At 36.1% G+C, this 18,656-nt stretch overlaps 4 protein-coding genes across 4 annotated transcripts; 2 read left to right on the forward strand and 2 right to left on the reverse strand.

Moving 5' to 3' along the window:
• Positions 1-242: 242 nt before the first annotated feature.
• On the reverse strand, positions 243-1,649 carry K444DRAFT_618995 (uncharacterized protein). The gene is made up of 3 exons (XM_024881431.1): positions 1,384-1,649; positions 855-1,299; positions 243-803 (listed from the first exon to the last, which is right to left on the reverse strand). Exons 1-3 carry the CDS (start codon positions 1,402-1,404, stop codon positions 406-408), a joined length of 864 nt encoding a protein of 287 aa, XP_024730707.1. The 5' UTR covers positions 1,405-1,649; the 3' UTR covers positions 243-405.
• A 368-nt stretch (positions 1,650-2,017) lies between these two features.
• K444DRAFT_655944 (Pkinase-domain-containing protein) lies at positions 2,018-3,561 on the forward strand. The gene is made up of 2 exons (XM_024886049.1): positions 2,018-2,225; positions 2,272-3,561. The coding sequence occupies exons 1-2, from the start codon at positions 2,042-2,044 to the stop codon at positions 3,282-3,284; spliced, it is 1,197 nt and encodes a 398-aa protein (XP_024730708.1). The 5' UTR covers positions 2,018-2,041; the 3' UTR covers positions 3,285-3,561.
• Positions 3,562-3,643: 82 nt separating this feature from the next.
• Positions 3,644-8,675, reverse strand: K444DRAFT_655945 (P-loop containing nucleoside triphosphate hydrolase protein). Its single transcript, XM_024886050.1, has 4 exons — positions 7,958-8,675; positions 6,168-7,912; positions 5,434-6,095; positions 3,644-5,383 (listed from the first exon to the last, which is right to left on the reverse strand). Exons 1-4 carry the CDS (start codon positions 8,378-8,380, stop codon positions 3,756-3,758), a joined length of 4,458 nt encoding a protein of 1,485 aa, XP_024730709.1. The 5' UTR covers positions 8,381-8,675; the 3' UTR covers positions 3,644-3,755.
• A 125-nt stretch (positions 8,676-8,800) lies between these two features.
• K444DRAFT_700559 (uncharacterized protein) lies at positions 8,801-9,582 on the forward strand (the record flags this gene model as incomplete). The annotated part of the gene is made up of 2 exons (XM_024888013.1): positions 8,801-9,101; positions 9,245-9,582. The coding sequence occupies exons 1-2, from the start codon at positions 8,972-8,974 to the stop codon at positions 9,580-9,582; spliced, it is 468 nt and encodes a 155-aa protein (XP_024730710.1). The 5' UTR covers positions 8,801-8,971.
• Between the last annotated feature and the right edge of the window lie 9,074 nt (positions 9,583-18,656).

Consider the following 18,656-nt stretch of genomic DNA (forward strand, 5'->3'; position numbering starts at 1 on the left):
GGGTTGTTGATAAACGAACGTGATGCGTTCTCGAATCACAATTCCCCCTTTGCTATGCGTTCATTGCACAACGACCTGTTCGTGAAATCTTGGATTGTTGATTTTGAAATTGGTGGAAACGGGGGAAGGAGGATAATATGCTGTATATATGGGTGGGACTTGTTTCTAGTAGATAGATGATGTGTATATGCTGTAAAATGAATCGAATGCAAGATCTCACTGGTCATTGGACAAATATCCATGCGTCTGTGATTCGAAAAGGGGTTTCTCTATTCCGTGAGGCCAACGCCTATATATCCAACGAGGAACTCAACGCAACGCAACGGAGTGCTGGAAAACGCCCACCCATATATACACAGTGTCTTCTTTCCATCATGCCACATCTATCCCAGAGTCGCCTGCCTTTTAGAAATTACTTGCCACTGGCGCTTGACCATTCTCATGCTTCACCCCATTGGTTGTTCTAACATTATTTGCTCCCAATGTCCTTTGGCTATCCACGGTATTTCTCCCTGCGGGCCCTTGCCCATATTGATCATTCTCCTCCATCTGCATCTGAGTCGCTTGTGGCCCGGTGGGAAACTTTCTACCCCTCTTGGTTTGCGTGGCCGGGAGCAAATCGATGAAGAATGAAAAGACATAGAAGGTGAAGATGAATGCGATTGCCCATTCCAAGACACCGGCTGCATTCCATGCTTTGCGGAAGCTGCAGGCCGCGAATGCGACGGCGAGGACTATTTCGATGAGGATGAAGGCGAGCTTGATCCAGAAGGAGGCCCGAAGGATACGGTGCTCGCGGTATTCTAAAGCCATCAGTTCAACGGCTTTAGATAGAGTTAGGAAGAGAGACGTACTGGCACCGAGCCGTTGGTACTCCCAGCAAATGAATATTGCGGAAACGACGTATCCAACGATAAAGAGCAACAGAAAAATGTCGTGCAAGGTATGGTGGCTCCTTGTATCGAAAATGCTTAGTAGAATCAACCCTGTGGTCCCGAGAAGAGCAAAGGCCATGCTCAGCCCACTCAGAACCTTCTCAATCGTTGATACATTTGCTGCCAAACGGCCCCGGTGCCGTAGCCATCGCTCTGAGAGGAAAGAGAGGTCGAGGAAAATGGTGGTAACGCAGGAGCCGGCAATGAAGAGAGGTTTGAGCTTGTCGGCACCCACATCCGAAATGTATGCTATAGCTTGGTCGTTTTCCATCGAAGGGTAGTGCGGGCGGCCATCGACGTTCCAGCTGATCAGTAGGCCGAGGAGCATTCCGAGCCAACAGAGACCAGAGATCACGGGAAAGACCTGGACGATTGTTAGTACTAGTCCTGTACATTGGTGTCTGACACCAGGAGGACCGGTCGAGGGAGAGGAGATCCGGAGACCCACCCAGTACGACACTCCCCACATGATTGATGGTGGTGTGGTGGTTCGAGGTCTAGTGGTTCAAGAGGCTTGAAGAGAGAACTCGGAAGAGAGACTGAGGGATTAATGAATTGTATGAAAGAGTAATAACACAAGTAACGACAGAGCCTGGGGTGCTGGGAGGCTGGCATATATCAATACCACTGCCACACCTTTGCACGACTACCTTGGCAGGCACATCACCTGCTTGTGGCCGAATTGTTTGCGAACATCACAACATACGCTGCGGCAGCGGAGACTTTGACATCATGCCTGATGGGCCAATTGAGACGTGGTTAGTGGTCCAGCTCCATTGGGTTCAATGCGCCGTGAACTGTGGGTTCCCGCAGATGTGCAGATCCCCATGATTCCAGGGTAAGGATTTCACTACTGTAGGAATCTGGGAACTAGATTTGAGCTCATGATGACATCACAGACGTTTTCCGGTGAAGCCACAAGCCACATTTATTGCTGTGCCACATTACCCCTGTCTCAGCCTCGCGCCAGCCAGCCGCGTCAATAAATTCATCCATCGACTCGACCTCTGGCGATCCAGAACAAGTCACTTTACACACACCAATACACTCTGGCAGGGATGTCATAGCACTCACCACTGTCCCCGACACCTCCGGTCAACCACAAGATGGCCAACTCACCTGTCGTTATCCCAGGCTCTACCGAAAAGAGCGCTGCGAGCCGTACAAAGCTCTCAAACACTGCTGCTGTGTCCAATGGCGCAACCCCGGAAGCGGCGAGCACAACTAATAGCGCGGGTGATGATTTGGCAGAACAGATGAACGAGGAGGAGAAGCACAAATATGTCAAAGGTTGAATCTCTCCGCATTCCGAATCGAGCCAGCTAACCTGCCCCAGGCAAAAAGCTCGGAGAAGGTACCTATGCAAACGTCTACCTTGGCCATCTCCGCTCCGACCCATCCAAGCTCGTCGCAATCAAAAAGATCAAGATTCAAAAAGAATATACAGAAGGAATGGCCCCCGATGCTATCCGCGAACTGAAACATCTACAAGAAATTTCACATCCGAACATAATCTCTCTCCTCTCAGTCTTCTCATCCAAAGACCAAAATCTCAACCTTGTGCTTGAATTCCTCCCTTTGGGTGATCTGGAGATGTTGATCAAGGACGTGGAGGGCGTACGGTACGGAGCGGCTGATATCAAAGCCTGGATGGGGATGCTCACTCGCGCCATCTGGTTCTGCCATGAGAACTTCGTCCTACATCGAGATATTAAGCCCAACAACTTGTTAATAGCAGCAGATGGGGAGATCAAGCTCGCAGATTTTGGTCTAGCAAGATCATTTTCGGACCCTTATCGAATCATGACATCGAATGTGATTACACGCTGGTATCGACCCCCAGAGTTGCTATTCGGAGCAAAGCATTATTCCAGTACAGTGGACATCTGGTCTGTCGGTTTGGTTTTCGCAGAGTTGGTTATCAGAACACCATATATTGCCGGGGATACAGAGGTTGGGCAAGTCAATTTGATATGCCAAGCAGTTGGTACCCCGACTGAAGAGAATTGGCCCGGCGTATCAAAACTTCCCGAGTATACGGTACCCGACCCACCAGTTCCGGTCAGGGACAGAAACTATTATTTAGGCACATTTGGCACAGCAGGACAGGAAGGCGTGGATCTATTGATGAAAATGTTGATCTTGGACCCGTGGAAAAGAATCACGGCGAGAGAGGCGCTGGAACATAAGTGGTGGGCAGCGGATCCCAAACCGACGAAGAAACAAGACTTGCCTAGAAAGAGAGGCGGGGATGCAAAAATCGGGGAAGACTTGAAAAGAAGGCCAGGGGTTCTGGATGATGAGAGGGGTGCAAAGGTGGCCAGGAAGTTGGATTTTTCTGCAGTGTGATGCGTGGATCGGCGTTGAGGAGGCGTAGACCTGACCAACCGATCCCCTTTTAGTGGCAGATATCTAACGCAATACCATGTTGTCTCGCGAGAAGGCCCTCTGAACTCCCACCTTTCTGTCAAACTCCGAGACCCAATCTTCTCTGCTTCACCACCTCCTATGCCTCTGCCAATGAACCATACAAGCTCCAGGCGGATTTTTGTATCCTCTGCGCCAATTATCTCATAGTTGCTCTTAGCACTTCATGGCCGACCTCATGAACTAAATCGTGCTGAAGAAAATAGGCATCGATGTTTCTTCTTGCTCAAACAGGCAAGGAATAAATTTAAGTAAATATTCTCAGTATTAAGCGATCGTATGGTAGTGGCTCGACTATCATCACCGAGCCTGAGCAAAAGCAAGAATCTATATTTCTTAAAAACCCCTTCAACGCCTTGCGATGATATCTTGAAGAATGAGATAAACCAGCCCTTATTGCTCTTCTTTATAAAACCCAACGAAATCTTCTTTTCTGATACCTCCACGATCACACATACTCTTGAAAATCCCACCGTTCTGATACAGAGCATATGGCGTGTCTAACTCTGCAATCGTGCCCTGATCCATAACACAAATGCGATCATAGTTGATGATCGTCTTCAATCTATGTGCAATACATAACAGTGTCTTACCCCTGAAACCAGTGGCGATTGTCCGTTGAATCTTGTCGTCAGTCTCCATATCGACCGAGGAAGTAGCTTCGTCACAAACGATAATTTGGGAACCTCGTACGAGAGCACGAGCCAACGCCATAAGCTGTCTTTGTCCCAACGAGAAATTGAGGCCTTCGTCCTCGACAATACCATCGAGATGGATACGGCCCGGCGATTTATCGTCCAAGCTTGCTTCCTCTGTTATCAGATCGGACTGGCGAAGGGCGGACCAGAGTTCTAGATCCGTATGCTCATTGAAGGGGTCAAGGTTGCTGCGGATCGTGCCTTTGAAAAGCGTAGGATCTTGTGGGATGATTGCTAGACGAGAACGAAGATCTTGCAGGCCAATTTTGCTGATGTCCAGACCATCGATGGTGATCGAGCCTCCTGAAAGCTCCACAAGTCGGAAGAGTGTTGACATGATGCTGGACTTGCCGGCACCCGTACGGCCCACCACTCCGATTCGCTCTCCGCCTTTGACATGCATAGACAAACCAGACAGTACAAGAGGAAGGCCTTCGCGGTAGCGCATTTGAACATTGTCGAAAATGATCTCTCCAGATTCCGGCCAGGATTTTCGCACCTCGACAGTGTGGAGGGGTGCCTCTTCCTCGAGAGCAGTTCCATAGTAGTGCAGGCGCTCTGTTGCGTTCATACCATTCTCTACTTCTGCCAGTTGCCTAACCGTGAACTGAATCATCTGGACAATTGCAAGAATGTAGCTCAAGACTAGACCAGAGATCGAAGGGGACACATTGAATCGAGAAGTGACAACCAGAAGTCCAGTGGTAAACACAAGGAGGTTACCAATAACATCCAATCTGGTAGATAACCAACGCTGATTTGCGAATGTGAGGTAGTATGCGCTATTCATCTCATCAATGGCCTCGCGAATATCGTGGATAAACCTATCTTTGAGACCATATGCGCGGATACATGCAGTGCCGGAGATGCCTTCACTAAATTTGGCGAAAACGTTTGATCGAAGAACGGACTCAAATCGTTTCATCTCGCGGGCTGAAGCTCGATAATACCCAGCTGAGAAGAGGAACAAAAGGAATAACGGCCCAAGGGCGATTGCAAAGTAGTGGAAGTATGCAATGATTAGCCCGAAGACCGACATGATCATAGCCAAGGTCATGAGGTACATCCTTATAGCATCTGTCAGATTGTTGTCCATGACATCCACGTCACGCGAGAATCGATTTGTGATGCGACCCAGAGGAGTTGTGTCGAAGAAGGACATTGGGGCCCTGAGAGCACGAGTAATTGCAGTGTTCAGCATCCTCTTACTTGCAGTTGTGCCCATAATGGTGAGTGCGAGGGCAAAAAGGAAAAGTAGAAGTGCCTGAGCAGCACCTAAAGCTCCATAGACTCCGATATAGACGCCTTTGGAATAGCCAAATTCTGGGTGATACCTGTTAGTATCAAGTAGGCCCATCTGGGGGTAGACTCACTGTCGCTTGTCCAATACGAAAGCCACAGACTTGTCCCTATATTGGCGGCTTGTGAGAGCAAGAGAAACCCAAGAACGATCGGAGCATTGAGGAGACTCCCTGATGCTCGAATATAATCGAGATATACAGACCAAGGAACACTCTTAACCGCTCTCTCTTCAGCCTGCATCAGTGTGGCTCCCTTCCGCTTCTTCTTCATTGTCTTCTTCTCGGACTCAACTTCGTCATCATTCACATGGCCTTCTTTATCGTGCTTTTCTTCGACGGCGGTGGTTTCCATCAGCTGTTGGAACCCAGCGTGGTCTTTCATGAGATTATCGAACGTATCGATGGCCTGGATTTTGCCTTCCTCGAGCCAAATGATCCTATCACAACGGTTGAGAACCCAAAGTTGGTGTGTCGCTAAGATTCTTGATTTATTTCTCAAAAGTCCCATAATCGCATGATCGAAGATGTGGCGACCGACATGTGCATCGACGGCGGATAGGGGATCGTCCATGAGAATCAGATCGGCATCAAAATAGATTGCTCGGGCAATGTTGAGACGTTGCTTTTGACCTCCAGACACCGTAATTCCACGCTCCCCAATCTCCGTTGCATCACCTTGGGGTAGCATATCCAAATCTGGCTGTAAGGCGCAAGATTCAATAACCTTCTTGTACCTAGAGATGATCAGGCTACTTTTACTTTGCTATGTAGAAGGGGGGGGGGGGGGGGGGGGGGTGAAATCTTACCAGTCCGGGTCCATGTCTTTGCCAAAGAGTATGTTATCTCTGACAGTAGCATTTTGGATCCATGCATATTGCGGGCAGAACGCTCTGCTAGCTCCCAAAGTCATCTCACCCCTTGTTCTTCGCATGTCACCAGCAAGAGCCGCTAGGAGAGAGCTTTTGCCGCTGCCCACGCCGCCAATAACGGCAACCAATTCATTCCGCCTAATGGAAAAGTCCATGTTATGGAGTTTGAAAGGCTCTCGGTCTCCGATTAACGTACTTGAACCATCTGGTGTGTTACTACCTGACAAGTCCTTTCCAGGAGACGGTTTTGTCTTCAGGGGTAGCTTTTCATCCGCCTCGGCTTGTTTCCGTGCATCCTTCTCCATTTTAATATCGGCTTTCGTCTGTTTCTTGCCGATTAAAGCCGCGTGATCTGGATCTTGTGTTGCAGTCCGCTCCCAGGTGAAATCTGCATTGTCCATCTCCACGGCATTTTTAGCATCTAAATCGAGTTTTCCTTCGTCGTCTTGCTCCTCACTCATAAGATACTCCTGGATTCGGTATATCGATGACCAAGCATCAACGACCTGTCCAATGACGAGTGGCAGCAGATTCAGAGGCATTCGAAGAGAGTTGAACAGCGCAAGAGACGAAAAGACGTGTGCAGGATTGAGAGAGTGACTGGTGAGCGAATATGTGATGAATGCAAGCATCGAAGCAAAAATGGGCAACGACATCGAGACTGCGTTGATGGCGTTTCTAATCGCAAGTAATATCTGGATAGAACGGACCTCTCGATTTCGAATCTCACCCAGCCTGGCAAGGAAGGCACTCTCCCAGCCGAAGAATTTGACAAATCGGACAGCCTGCAAGATTTCTTGGGTGAGACTGACTCTTTGATCGGTGATCTTGTTGATGACTTTCCGCCTGGCGAATAGGATTTTGACAGCTTTCGTGAGACCTGGCAGACCAATGACCAAAAGCGCGAAGCCTGCAAGAGCAGAATACGACAGATTGACCAACAGCAGGACGAGCGTAATGATACAAGCAATCGGGGCGGTCCAAATCATGTGGAATAATCCCGATGCTTGATCCACTCGATATGTATCAACGGACATCAAGTTCACAACTCGGCCATTGGCCCAACCAGTGCCATCGCCGGAAATCCCCTTCCCAGCATTAGGGGCCACCTTGGTTCCCGAGCTGTTGGGATTTTTCTTCGCTTGCTTCTTATCCTTGGCGTGCCCACCCCGCTCTTTCTCCGCGTCTGGTCCTTCTTTTATTTCCCGGCCTCCCGCCTTGGCCCGCCCAGATATCTTCATCGCCTTCTCGAAGATTACAGAAATCAGGACGGCCCTGCATTGCCCTCCAACCATCATTCCATGATAGATGAATTGGTTCGTTCCCAGACTTTGCAACATTTGCATGGCTGTGATTGCGAAGACGATACCAATACCTTTCCCAATATGTGGGGCAGGCCGGCCCAATCGTTGCGCAATGTATGCATCCTGGGCGAATTGGATGAGATATCGAAGTGTAAATGGCGACACGACCTGGAAAATGTTCGAGAAGAACTGGCACGTTCCGCCGATCCAGAATTCAAACTTGAATGTCTCGTGCAAAGCCCAGAGTAAAGGGTACTTTTCTCCTCTGGCAACCCTTTTCTTGAAAGAAGCTTGGAGCTTCGAGGTCATCAGATCCGCCTTACGATCGGGATTCACAGTCCAGATATCGTTGTGCTCGAGCTGTCGTTTGTAGCCGACCTGTGAATGTTAGCCTCTAAACAAACTTGGGCGGGGAAGACTTGCGCTCATCAATGGTGACACCCATTGAAAGTATACCAGGCTTAGGAACGGAGCATTGTACTCTCTACAAACCTTTCGCGTCTCTGGGACTGGAGGGATGCCACCCCACCTCAGTGGATTGAACTTCCTGTGCCACGGCAGTTTCTGAGGGGGTTCATCAACATGTGAATCGGTTCTGGTAACAGCGCTGGTATTCGTTGCATAGCTTTTCGTTCGATCGATTGCTGGTCTCTTGTCGTTCCCAGTGGGCTCTACCTCGGATGCAGTATGACTGGAGCTTTGCCCGTGGGTGGCGATTTCAACATAATCCTCCTTGTACCCATCAACGTCCACGGACTCCTCGTGGGAGGGGAAATCGTCGACAGCTTCAGCATTTGGGTCTGCTCTGGCGAGTTCCTCCTCGTTCTTCTGAGCTGGGTTTGTCATAATGTTCTTGGGCTTGATGCAGGATATTCCATGGGGAATTGGAATCTAGAAGGACATTGTTAAGTACAAGAGGGAATCAGAATACTAACGATTCAGAAAGTCGGGCTCCTCGGGCCCGGGCAAACAGACGAGCTCCGAGGGTTGTGATGCGGAGAATAAAAGCGGCACTAGGTATCAATAATTCTTCAATGGCCCAGGGTAAGTTGGACACGTTTATACCGCCTCTCCCGATGTTTCCTCCTACTAGGGCACATTCGGAGTCTACTAATCCCTTTTATTGTCTTGAAAACTCTCGTTCATGGACAGGTGAAGGAGTTGTTCCAGTTCGACTTGGGACATTGAAGATCAGTGCCGCCCTTTTGTCCGCCACCACTTGTAACCTTAGTTCTAGTTAAACGGGAAGTGGAAGCGAAAGCGAGACGAAAGGGGAACGAAGCTTGCAAGAGCCTCGAAGTCGTTGGGTTACCACTCACCACCTTTCAGGAAGAAAGAGAGGCGGTGTGGAAGACGCCAAGCTGATTGGCTGTTTTTGACTTGCTTGCAAATCAAAAATGTTTTGTGGTGGCCATCGCCATCTCACAACGACTGCAAATGGCCGCACCGGCTGCATTGGCTGCACGTTATTCGGCCGCCGGGGCCGTGGACGCTGCAGCCTGCAAGACCGGCAAAGCGGCAACCTGCAAGCAAGCCTTTGGTGCTGTACTTCCAGTTGGTTCTCATGGTAGTAGTAGATAGTAGATGGATGACATCTCTCGTTCAAACCTTAATTAAGCGTCGCCTGTAAATCTCTCCGTGGGCTTGTGGGGATGGATGACATCTCCCGTTCAAGCCTTAATTAAACGTCAACTGTAAATCTCTCCGCAGGCTTGTGGGGGATGGATGCCGGCGGCCGATCAGGAAGCGAAGTTTGCAGAACCCTGCTTTTGACTTTTGGTTGTCCAAGCCTGGACAAGCAGCGGGCATCATTACAGAACCTTCTTGTTCGGAGACGGGCTTCCAAAGCCCTGGGTCCTGGAGGGCCAGGCAGCCATGAGCAAATTAAAGAGTTACGTCACAGATACACAAATACATTGGGGCACAAACGCAACATGCACCTAAATGATCATGGAGGGGTAAAAAGCAAGCAAAATAGGGTCGGGCTGTTCAATTCCCGAGAAGTGGGCAGGGCGTTACGAGGGGCCAAGCAAGAATGGAGGAGTTAGGCGCTCGGAATTAAGCCCAAACGAATATCCTGCGCCTTCAATCCTCATCGACAATTAATAAAAAAAAGCGAGATTTTGACTTGTCAAAGCACCGAAGCGAAGCTTTTATTGACGTGAGGTGGGCTGGTGTGGCAAATTGTTCACGTGTAAAAATCCATTGACACGTGACCTCTTTAAATATTTTCCCGGCCGCCGAAGGCTTAAGGGGGGCGGGGAAGGGGTTAGTAGATCTCCCACTAATGCCACGACAAGGTGAGAGTTGTAGTAGTGGTAAAGAGCTTGCATTGAGCTAAAGGCTATTTGCTAGACTAAAAGCACTAGCTGTAAGAAAGTCACGTGTAATTGCCACGTGATTGGCGTTATGTAATAACTAAGACTAAATACCCCTCTTACCTTTTTTATTTCTTGCTTTCATTAGAGAGAGGGCTATAAGGGGCTATTTCCCAAGAATAAATACTTTCTCTCGTATAGCTTTGTTACCTTGGAGGGGGTCCGGAGCCAGGACCCTTCCAAGATTTCCGAAAATCACTTCTTTATATTATCGTACGTTTGGACCACCCTTAAGCGGTTGGCTCTCGGGGCTCCTTAAAAAAAACGGGTCACGTGAGGAACACCAGAATCTTCTCTTTCTAGGGAATCGCGCATCGGAATGCGATTACGTTCAAATCCTTAGGGCTCAGCTTAGGATAAGAGAGGAGAAGCTCAAGTACCTTTCTCTGTATTTTAGTAGTTCTGGAATGCGAGGGGCTTTTATTACGATTTTTTAAAGCTCGGGAGGGGTGAGGTGAGGGGAATTCTTAAGGCTCTGGCTAGCTCTCAAGGCTTCCAAAAATACAGGTCACGTGAGGAACACCAAAACTTCCACATATCACATACCGTAATCCTAATGCCTAGTGAGCTTAAGGGAAGTTTTATAGATATAAGAGAGAGCTTTATAAGTAAGAGTAAGGCTATAAGGGTTTATATAAGGAAAGAAGAAGCTTTATAAGCTTATAAGATAGCTTAGAAAAAATAATAAATAAAAGAAAAAGCTATAATAAATTATAAAAAATAAAAAAAAGCTTTATAAATATAAATAAAGGCTAAAAAAAGCTATAAATAAGAATATAAGTAATAAGTTACTTATAGAGGCAAGTAAGACTTAAAAGGGCTTATAAAAGAAAAAGAGCTTTATAAATAAAAGTAAAAACTATAATAATTTATAAAATAATTCTATAAATATAAATAAGGCTTAAGAAAGCCTATAAGAAAAGAAAAGAGCTTTATATATATAAATAAAACTATAATAATTTATAAAGAAAAGTAAAAAGCTTTATAAAAATAATATTATTTCTTTTATAATTAAAAAGAATTTTTATAAATTTTAATTAAATATAAGTTCTTATATATATATAAATAATTAAAATATATAATTAATAAATTTAAGACTTTAATATTTATATAATTAATAATTTAAATAATTTAAAGAAATTATTTAAAGTTTAAAGTTTAAGAATTTATAAAATTAATTATTTAAAAATATAATATAATATAAAAAAGAATTTTATAAATTAATTAAATAATATATAATATAAGAAATATATAACTGAAATGATTTATTAAAATAGCTTTTAAATTAAGAAATATATTTTTAATATTTTAATTTAAAAAGAATTTTAAAAAGAATTTATATTTTTAATATATTTTTAAATATAATTTTTTTTAAAAAGCTTTTTTAATTAAAGTTTTTTAATTAAAGTTTTTTAAAATTATTATATAAAAATTATATTTAATATTTAAAGACTTTTTTTAAAATAAACTTATATTAAGAAAATATTATTAACTTTTAATAATAATTTATTTTAAAAACTTATAAATAATTTTATTATATAATATAATAGCTTTTATTTTTTAAAAATATATTTTTATATTTAAAGAAAAATAAAGAAAAATATTATTTAATATTAATAAATTTCTTTATATAATATTTATTAATAAAAGAATTTAGAATTAAAAATATTATATAAAGCTTAATAAACTTTTATTATTTTATAATTTTTAAGCTTATTTATTTTTATTTTTATTAAAATACTTATATTATAGAATTTAATTTTATTAGACTTATATTATTAAGATTTAATAATTATAAATTTTAATATATAAGATATTTTTTATATATTTTATAATAATATAAAATAAGTTTATATATTAAATAATATTTTAAATTTAGATTTATTATAATTTTTATTAAATTAAATTAAATATTTAAAAGAATTATATTAATATTATATATTTAATTAAAATATAAATTAAGGAAATATTTTATATAAAAAGAATATAAAAGAAAAAAAAGAATTAAGAAAGCTTTATAGAAATAATAAATAAAAGTTTATAAATCTAAATTCTTATATATATAAATAATTAAAATATATAATTAATAATTTAAAGAACTTATATTAAGTTTAAAGTTTAAGAATTGTAATATATATAGGGTCACACGTGACTTAAGGGCATGTAACGAATCTCGGATATTACGGGTATTAATTAGGGAGTTCGGTAGCCCTTTAATATCCCAACTAATTACTATTTATATTATATGTATTACGCTTATAAATTACTAATTATATATATACTATCGGGGCCTCCTATTTAGAGGGGGCTTCCCTGGACCTTATAGGAGAAATAGAGATTAGTTTTATACTAAATTTAATACTATGGTTTTATAATATACTAATTTATTCTATTATCTTATTACCTACTAATAAATACCTTATAAGCTAATCTCTCTATTTTTAAAGAAGGTAATTTAATAAGTAATTATATCTCGAAATCTATAAAATATATAATCCCTTACTAAAGCTATTTCTATAAAGGAAGTCAAATAGATTAACTCTAATACGAGTAATAGTAAAGACTCGTCTAATACTTTTAATAGGGCCCCTCAGGAGCCTTCGAGAGCCAGTAATAATAACGTAAATAATCCCAGTAATAATTAAGATACCAAGATTAATACCCGAGTTACTACTACCCAAGCTATAGAATAGGGCTTATATACTAAAGTCAAAGTACTCTAATAAAAGCAAGAATTAGTAAATATAATTAACTAATATATCCTATAATTAGAGTAATATAAGAATATTTTTAGGGATATCTTATAATTTACTATATTTTATAGAAACTCTATTTATAAGTCTATCTTATCTTTCTTAGTAATTCCTACTAGGGAACTTCCTAAAATAGGATTAGAATCTATTCTCTTTCCTAATATAATAAGCTTTAAGAATAATCTTAATACTATTTATTAGGAGCTACTATATAATATCCTGAAAATATATTTGAACTAAGAGAAGCTTCTTAAGGTCCGGATACCTAACTTATATTATAGAAAGTTTCTTAAGAAATAAAGAATATTTATATTTTCCTGGAAGATAGTCTTTAGGATCTAACCTTAAACTTATAATAAATACTCTTCTAAAGTTAACTCTATTACAAGTGCCTTTAGGAACGAATCTTATAATACTTGAGAGGCTATAATAAAGTAAAGCCTACTATTATATAAGGTCTATTAGAAGTAATTTAAGGCCTATTTGGCTAATATATTCCAAGTATCTCAAACCCGTTAATAAGACGCCTTTAAGGAACTCCAAGATCTTTATTAGAAGAATGGCAAGATAGTTACTAAGTTATATATTCGAATAATTAGTCTTGAAATTAACTAGGACCTATACCCTAAGAGAAACCGGATCCGGACTCTTAATACTACTTTATCTAACTATAAGACTTATTAGATACTTATATCTATTTTCTTAGGAAATAAGGCAGTATCTATTTCTGAATAGCTTAAGAAAGCTTAGAAAGCAGAGTATATTACTTATTCTAAATTAAGAAGAGTAAAGACAGGAAAGTCTAATAAAAGTAACTTTACTCCCAAAAACCCTAACTTAGTAAATTCTGATTTATAAGGCTATTGAAAAAGGAAGAATAAGCTCTAAAGATTATATAAGAAACCCTTAGGTAATACTTTAGCTTTTTTAAGGCCTTAATAAAGTACTAGTTCTATTTCCGGTATAATTTATTAGACTTATAAATAGAAAAGATACTTCTCAGGAAGTATAAAGTATTTCAAGTATACTAAATAGGCTCGGCAGAACCCTAATAAGGCCAAAACTATAAAAGAATTAAGGTATTTATAGAAATAGATTAATATTATAGCTATAAAAAAGTATTCTAAAGGAGATTCTTTTAAGAAATAGAGAGAAAAAAAGGCCAAATCTTGAATATTAATAATTTTAGCTATAATAAAAAAGATATATTATTTTATATAACTATTTAAATAAGATTAATATAGCCAGAAATAAGTATCTTAGAAGTATATAGTAGATTTAGTAATACCGGATTAGATTATAACTTCCTTAATAATAATTAGGCTTAAAGCTAAAGCTTTATTATTTTAGCTAAATATAACCAAGAATTTATAATCTTTTATAAGAACTAATTTAAGATCTATTAAGTTTATAATCTTGAGATATTTATTATAGATAATTATAGTAAGATATATTCTTTTAAGCTCCGGTTCTATAAGTATAAGAATATTAGCTCTTATAGCCTCGTTTTTAGTATAGAATTTTATAAAGTAATTCTTATATAATATATAGACTATATTAAGAAATAATAGATATATATACCTATATAGCCTAATAATATTAAGATCCTAATACTAAAAGAATTTAGTAAGGAGCTTAACTAGTACCCTGAGCTAGTACCTCAAGTCTTATTTTTAACTAAAGATAAATATAACTATCCTAGATAATAGGCTTTATATATTTATAATAGTTACTAGGTCTCTATTTTATTATATGGTTCTAGTAATACTAAATAGGAGTTTTTAATATAGTAAATTAATATTCTCCGGAAAGGGGCCTTAGAGATATTTATCTACTTCCGGAATAATAAATATAAAGACTTCTTAGAGGTTTTTAACTCTAATAAAGCTTCGGAACTTCCTAATCTTAGCGGTATTAAATACTTTATTAATATAGATAATATAGTCTTATATAGGCCTTTATATAATTTATTAGAGATTTAACTAGAAGTATTATATCTGTATTTATAGAATATATTTTATAAATATTAGATAAGGCCTAGTAAAAGCCTAGTAAGGATACTTATTCTTTTTATTTCCAAGAAAAATAGAGAACTATATTTTTATATTAATTATTATAGACTTAACTAAATTATAATTAAGAATTAGTATCTGCTTTCTCTTATTAATAAGACTTTTAACTAGCTCTGAGAAGCCAAGATTTTTATAAAGCTAGATCTTAAGAATATATATTATTAGATAAGAATTTATAAAAAATATAAATAGAAAACGGCTTTTAGGACTTGCTATAGCTATTTTAAATATTTTATAATATCTTTTGGGCTAGCTAATATACTAGCCATATTTCAAATATATATTAATATTATATTTATAGGGCTTTTGAATTATTTTATAGTTATTTATTTAAATAATATTCTTATTTACTCTCGAAATAAAGGTAAATACTATAATTATATTTACTAGATACTTACTAGGCTATATAAAAATAACCTATTTTATAAACTTAGTAAATATAAGTTTAATATTAAGGAAATCGAATTTTTGGGCTTCCTTATTAGAATAAAAGATATTTATATAGATCCTAAATAGGTCTATAGTATTATTAAATAGCCAGAACCAGAATTATTCTATAATATCTAAGTATTTCTTGGATTTACTAATTTCTATTATAGATTTATTTACTATTACTTTCAGGTAACTATAGGCTTAATAAATCTCTTAAAAGAAATAGAAAAGGGCCGGAAATCTGGTTTCTTTATATAAATAAATAAAGTAGCTAAAAGCTTTAAGACTTTAAAAAAAGCTTTTACTATAATACCTATCCTAGTTTATTTTAATCTTTTTAAAAAAATTTATATTAAAACTAATATATTAAAATTTGTAATTACTAGTATTATTTTATAATAAGTTAATTTTAGTAATAGCCCGAAAAAATATTAGTATCTAGTAATATTCTGGTTCTAGAAACTTTCTAGAGCCAAATATAACTATAGTACCTATAATAGAAAGCTACTTATAATTATTAAAGCTTTTAAGTATTAATACTATTACCTTAAAGGGTCTAGGTTTATAATTAAGGTTATTATAGACTATAATAATCTCTAATACTTTATAGAAATAAAGTATCTAGAGAACTATTAAGTATATTAGGTAATATATCTTATAATATATAATTTTAATATTATTTACTATAAAGGTACCTCAAATCTAGTAAATAGACTTAATAGAAGACCTAATTATAAAAAAGGTCCTATTAATATAACTTGGCTTCTAATCTTTTAGAATAAGTTAAAAAGAGCTTTTATAATTATAATTCAGAGATTCTTATAAATATCTAAAGAGTTCCCTCTTTAAAATAAGTATTATTTAATACTTATTATATTTATAATAGCTAAAGAGAAATATTTATTATAAGACAAATAAATAAATTATCTTATAGATCTCTTAACTATAGAATTAGTTAAGAAATAAGATATAGGAAAATGCCTTAAAAGCTCTACTATTATAGCTAAGGTAATAAGAGTATTTATAATTATATTATTTAATAGAACTAAAAACTTCTTGGTTTTCCGAGTTTTTGAATTAGATAATTACAAATATCTAATTTCCTATATATAGATATATATAGCTATTAAAAGAGCTATAGTACTAGCCCCTCTATCTAAATCCCTTCTAGATATTATCTAGATAGCTTAGAGAAATAATTCTTAATATTAGAATATTATAAAATAGAGACTTAATAAGAAAGATACTAAAAGAAAAGAAATCTGGAAAAATAATTCGGGCTTACTTAGGTACTATTTAAGAATTATTATATCTAATAATCCCGCTTTATATTAAGAAGTTATAAAGCTTTATTATAATAACCTAATAGCCGGATATTATAGAATAGAGAAGATTTTCGAGCTTTTTAGAAAGTTCTAATATTAGAAGAATATAAAAGGAGATATTTATAATTATTATTAAGAATATAATATTTACTAGAGAATTAAAATAAAGAGATATTTGCTATATAGTTTACTTAGTAGTTTATTATAGCCTGAAAACCCCTAAAATAAGATCTCTATAGATTTTATTATAGGTTTACTACTATATAAGAACCTAATAGAAGGTCTCGATTTTAATATAATTCTTATAATTATTAACTAGTATTTTAAAATAATAAAATATATTATATATTATAAGACTATTAATTCTTTAAAACTTACTAAAATTATATAGGAATATGTTTTCTTAATCTTTAGCTCCCCTAATAGAATTATTTCTGACTAAGAAATAGTATTTATTAGCTAGTTCTAATCTGCTTTCTGCTTTTATTTAATATATAAATAGTATTTAAATATAGCTTATTATTCTTAGATAAATAATTAGATAGAAAGATAGAACTAGGCCCTGGAATATTATCTAAGATATTATTATAATATCTAAAAGAATAACTAGTTTAAGAAGTTATTTTTTATAGAATTTATATATAATAACTTAAAATATTAGATTTTATAGAATATATCTTTTTATATATATTATAAATACTATTCTTAATTTCTATAGAATTCTGAGAATAGAATTATAAGAAAAGTACTAGCTATATATAAGAGACTAGAAACTCTTAAAATAGAATAGAGAAAGCTTAAGAATTTATAATATTATATATAAAATAACCGGAAAACCTACTATAATAAATACTAGTTAGCTAAATACTATTTTAAAGAAACTTAAATAATATTATTAATAAGAAATATTAAACTTAAGGCAAGAAAGCTTAAGCCAAAATTTATAGATTTATTTAGGATTCTTAAATATATTAGTAATTTAGTATATAAATTAGAATTACTAAATATATATAATTATTTATATTTAATTTTCTATATTTTCTTTCTTAAAAAATATATAATAAAAAAGAATTAAGAATTATATTTATATTTCTCTAGAAAACTTCTAGAATTAGTAAATAATAATAAAAAATAAGAATAGAAAATAGAAGCTATTATTAATTACTAATAAGATAATAGAAATAAGAAGTAATAGTATTTAATTAAATAGAAAACCTAGCCTAAAGATTATAATATTTAATTATCTATTTTCCCTAATCTTAAAAATTTTAAGAAACTTCTAAAATTATATAACTAAAACTATAGCTTAGAATCCAAAACTATCTTTTAATAATTTTTTAAAATTAAAAAGAATTCTAAACTATTAAGAAAAAGGCTACTTAAAAGAAAAAGAGAACCTAAATAGCTAAGAAAAGATCTAGAATAATAATAGAGATATTCTTTTTCTAGATTTTTTATTTATAAAGGTTTTCTAGAATTTTATTAAGGCTTATAAGAATTATATTTAAATTATTAGAAAAAGATTTAGAATTAAGAAAGATTTATTATAAATAAACTAGCTATAAGTATCTTAAATAAATAAACTTTAATTCTTATAAATTCCTAATTCCTAAAATAAAAATACTAAATACTAGTCCTATTTAGGATTTAGTAAAGAATTAGCTAATACTTTCCGGAATCTGCTTATTTCTTAATAAAATATAATTATATTATAATAATATTAGTATTAAGAATATTAAAAGAAGTAAATAAAAAACTTATAATAGCTAAAGAATTTTATATAGGATTTTTCTTCATTATAGTAATTATTCTTACTCTATGGCTGATAATTCACATCCCCAACGGAGACTTGTTTGAGTTCTTTTTATAATTATTCGAAACCTTAAGAAAAAGAATAAAATTTATTTTATTTATTATTATGATAAATCCAATTATAGGATTTTTATTCAAAAAAGATTATATAAATCCATAAATGATTAAAAGAATTTCTTTATGATATTTATAAATAAAAATTCTATAATTAGAATAATAATTTCGAATAATGGGCTCTAAATGATTTATCCAGATAATGATCATAAAATTCATAATCATAATTATTATATTTGTAATATCGGATAAATTTTGGACTAAAATCTTTAAATCCGGAAAATATTCTATATATA

This window comes from Hyaloscypha bicolor (genome assembly GCF_002865645.1).
Source record: "Hyaloscypha bicolor E unplaced genomic scaffold K444scaffold_141, whole genome shotgun sequence".
Classification (NCBI taxonomy): Eukaryota; Fungi; Ascomycota; class Leotiomycetes; order Helotiales; family Hyaloscyphaceae; genus Hyaloscypha; species Hyaloscypha bicolor.

Excerpts from the sequence above, each read along its gene's own strand:
- K444DRAFT_655944 (XM_024886049.1), top strand. The coding sequence starts at position 2,042 with ATGGCCAACTCACCTGTCGTTATCCCAGGCTCTACCGAAAAGAGCGCT. Across the intron at positions 2,226-2,271 it reads GAAGCACAAATATGTCAAAG|GCAAAAAGCTCGGAGAAGGT; the intron begins GTTGAATCTCTC and ends AACCTGCCCCAG.
- K444DRAFT_655945 (XM_024886050.1), bottom strand. The coding sequence starts at position 8,380 with ATGACAAACCCAGCTCAGAAGAACGAGGAGGAACTCGCCAGAGCAGAC. Across the intron at positions 7,913-7,957 it reads GGGTGTCACCATTGATGAGC|GTCGGCTACAAACGACAGCT; the intron begins GCAAGTCTTCCC and ends TAACATTCACAG. Across the intron at positions 5,384-5,433 it reads TTCGTATTGGACAAGCGACA|AATTTGGCTATTCCAAAGGC; the intron begins GTGAGTCTACCC and ends GGTATCACCCAG.
- K444DRAFT_618995 (XM_024881431.1), bottom strand. The coding sequence starts at position 1,404 with ATGTGGGGAGTGTCGTACTGG. Across the intron at positions 1,300-1,383 it reads TGTGGGGAGTGTCGTACTGG|GTCTTTCCCGTGATCTCTGG; the intron begins GTGGGTCTCCGG and ends ACAATCGTCCAG. Across the intron at positions 804-854 it reads GTACCAACGGCTCGGTGCCA|AATACCGCGAGCACCGTATC; the intron begins GTACGTCTCTCT and ends TGATGGCTTTAG.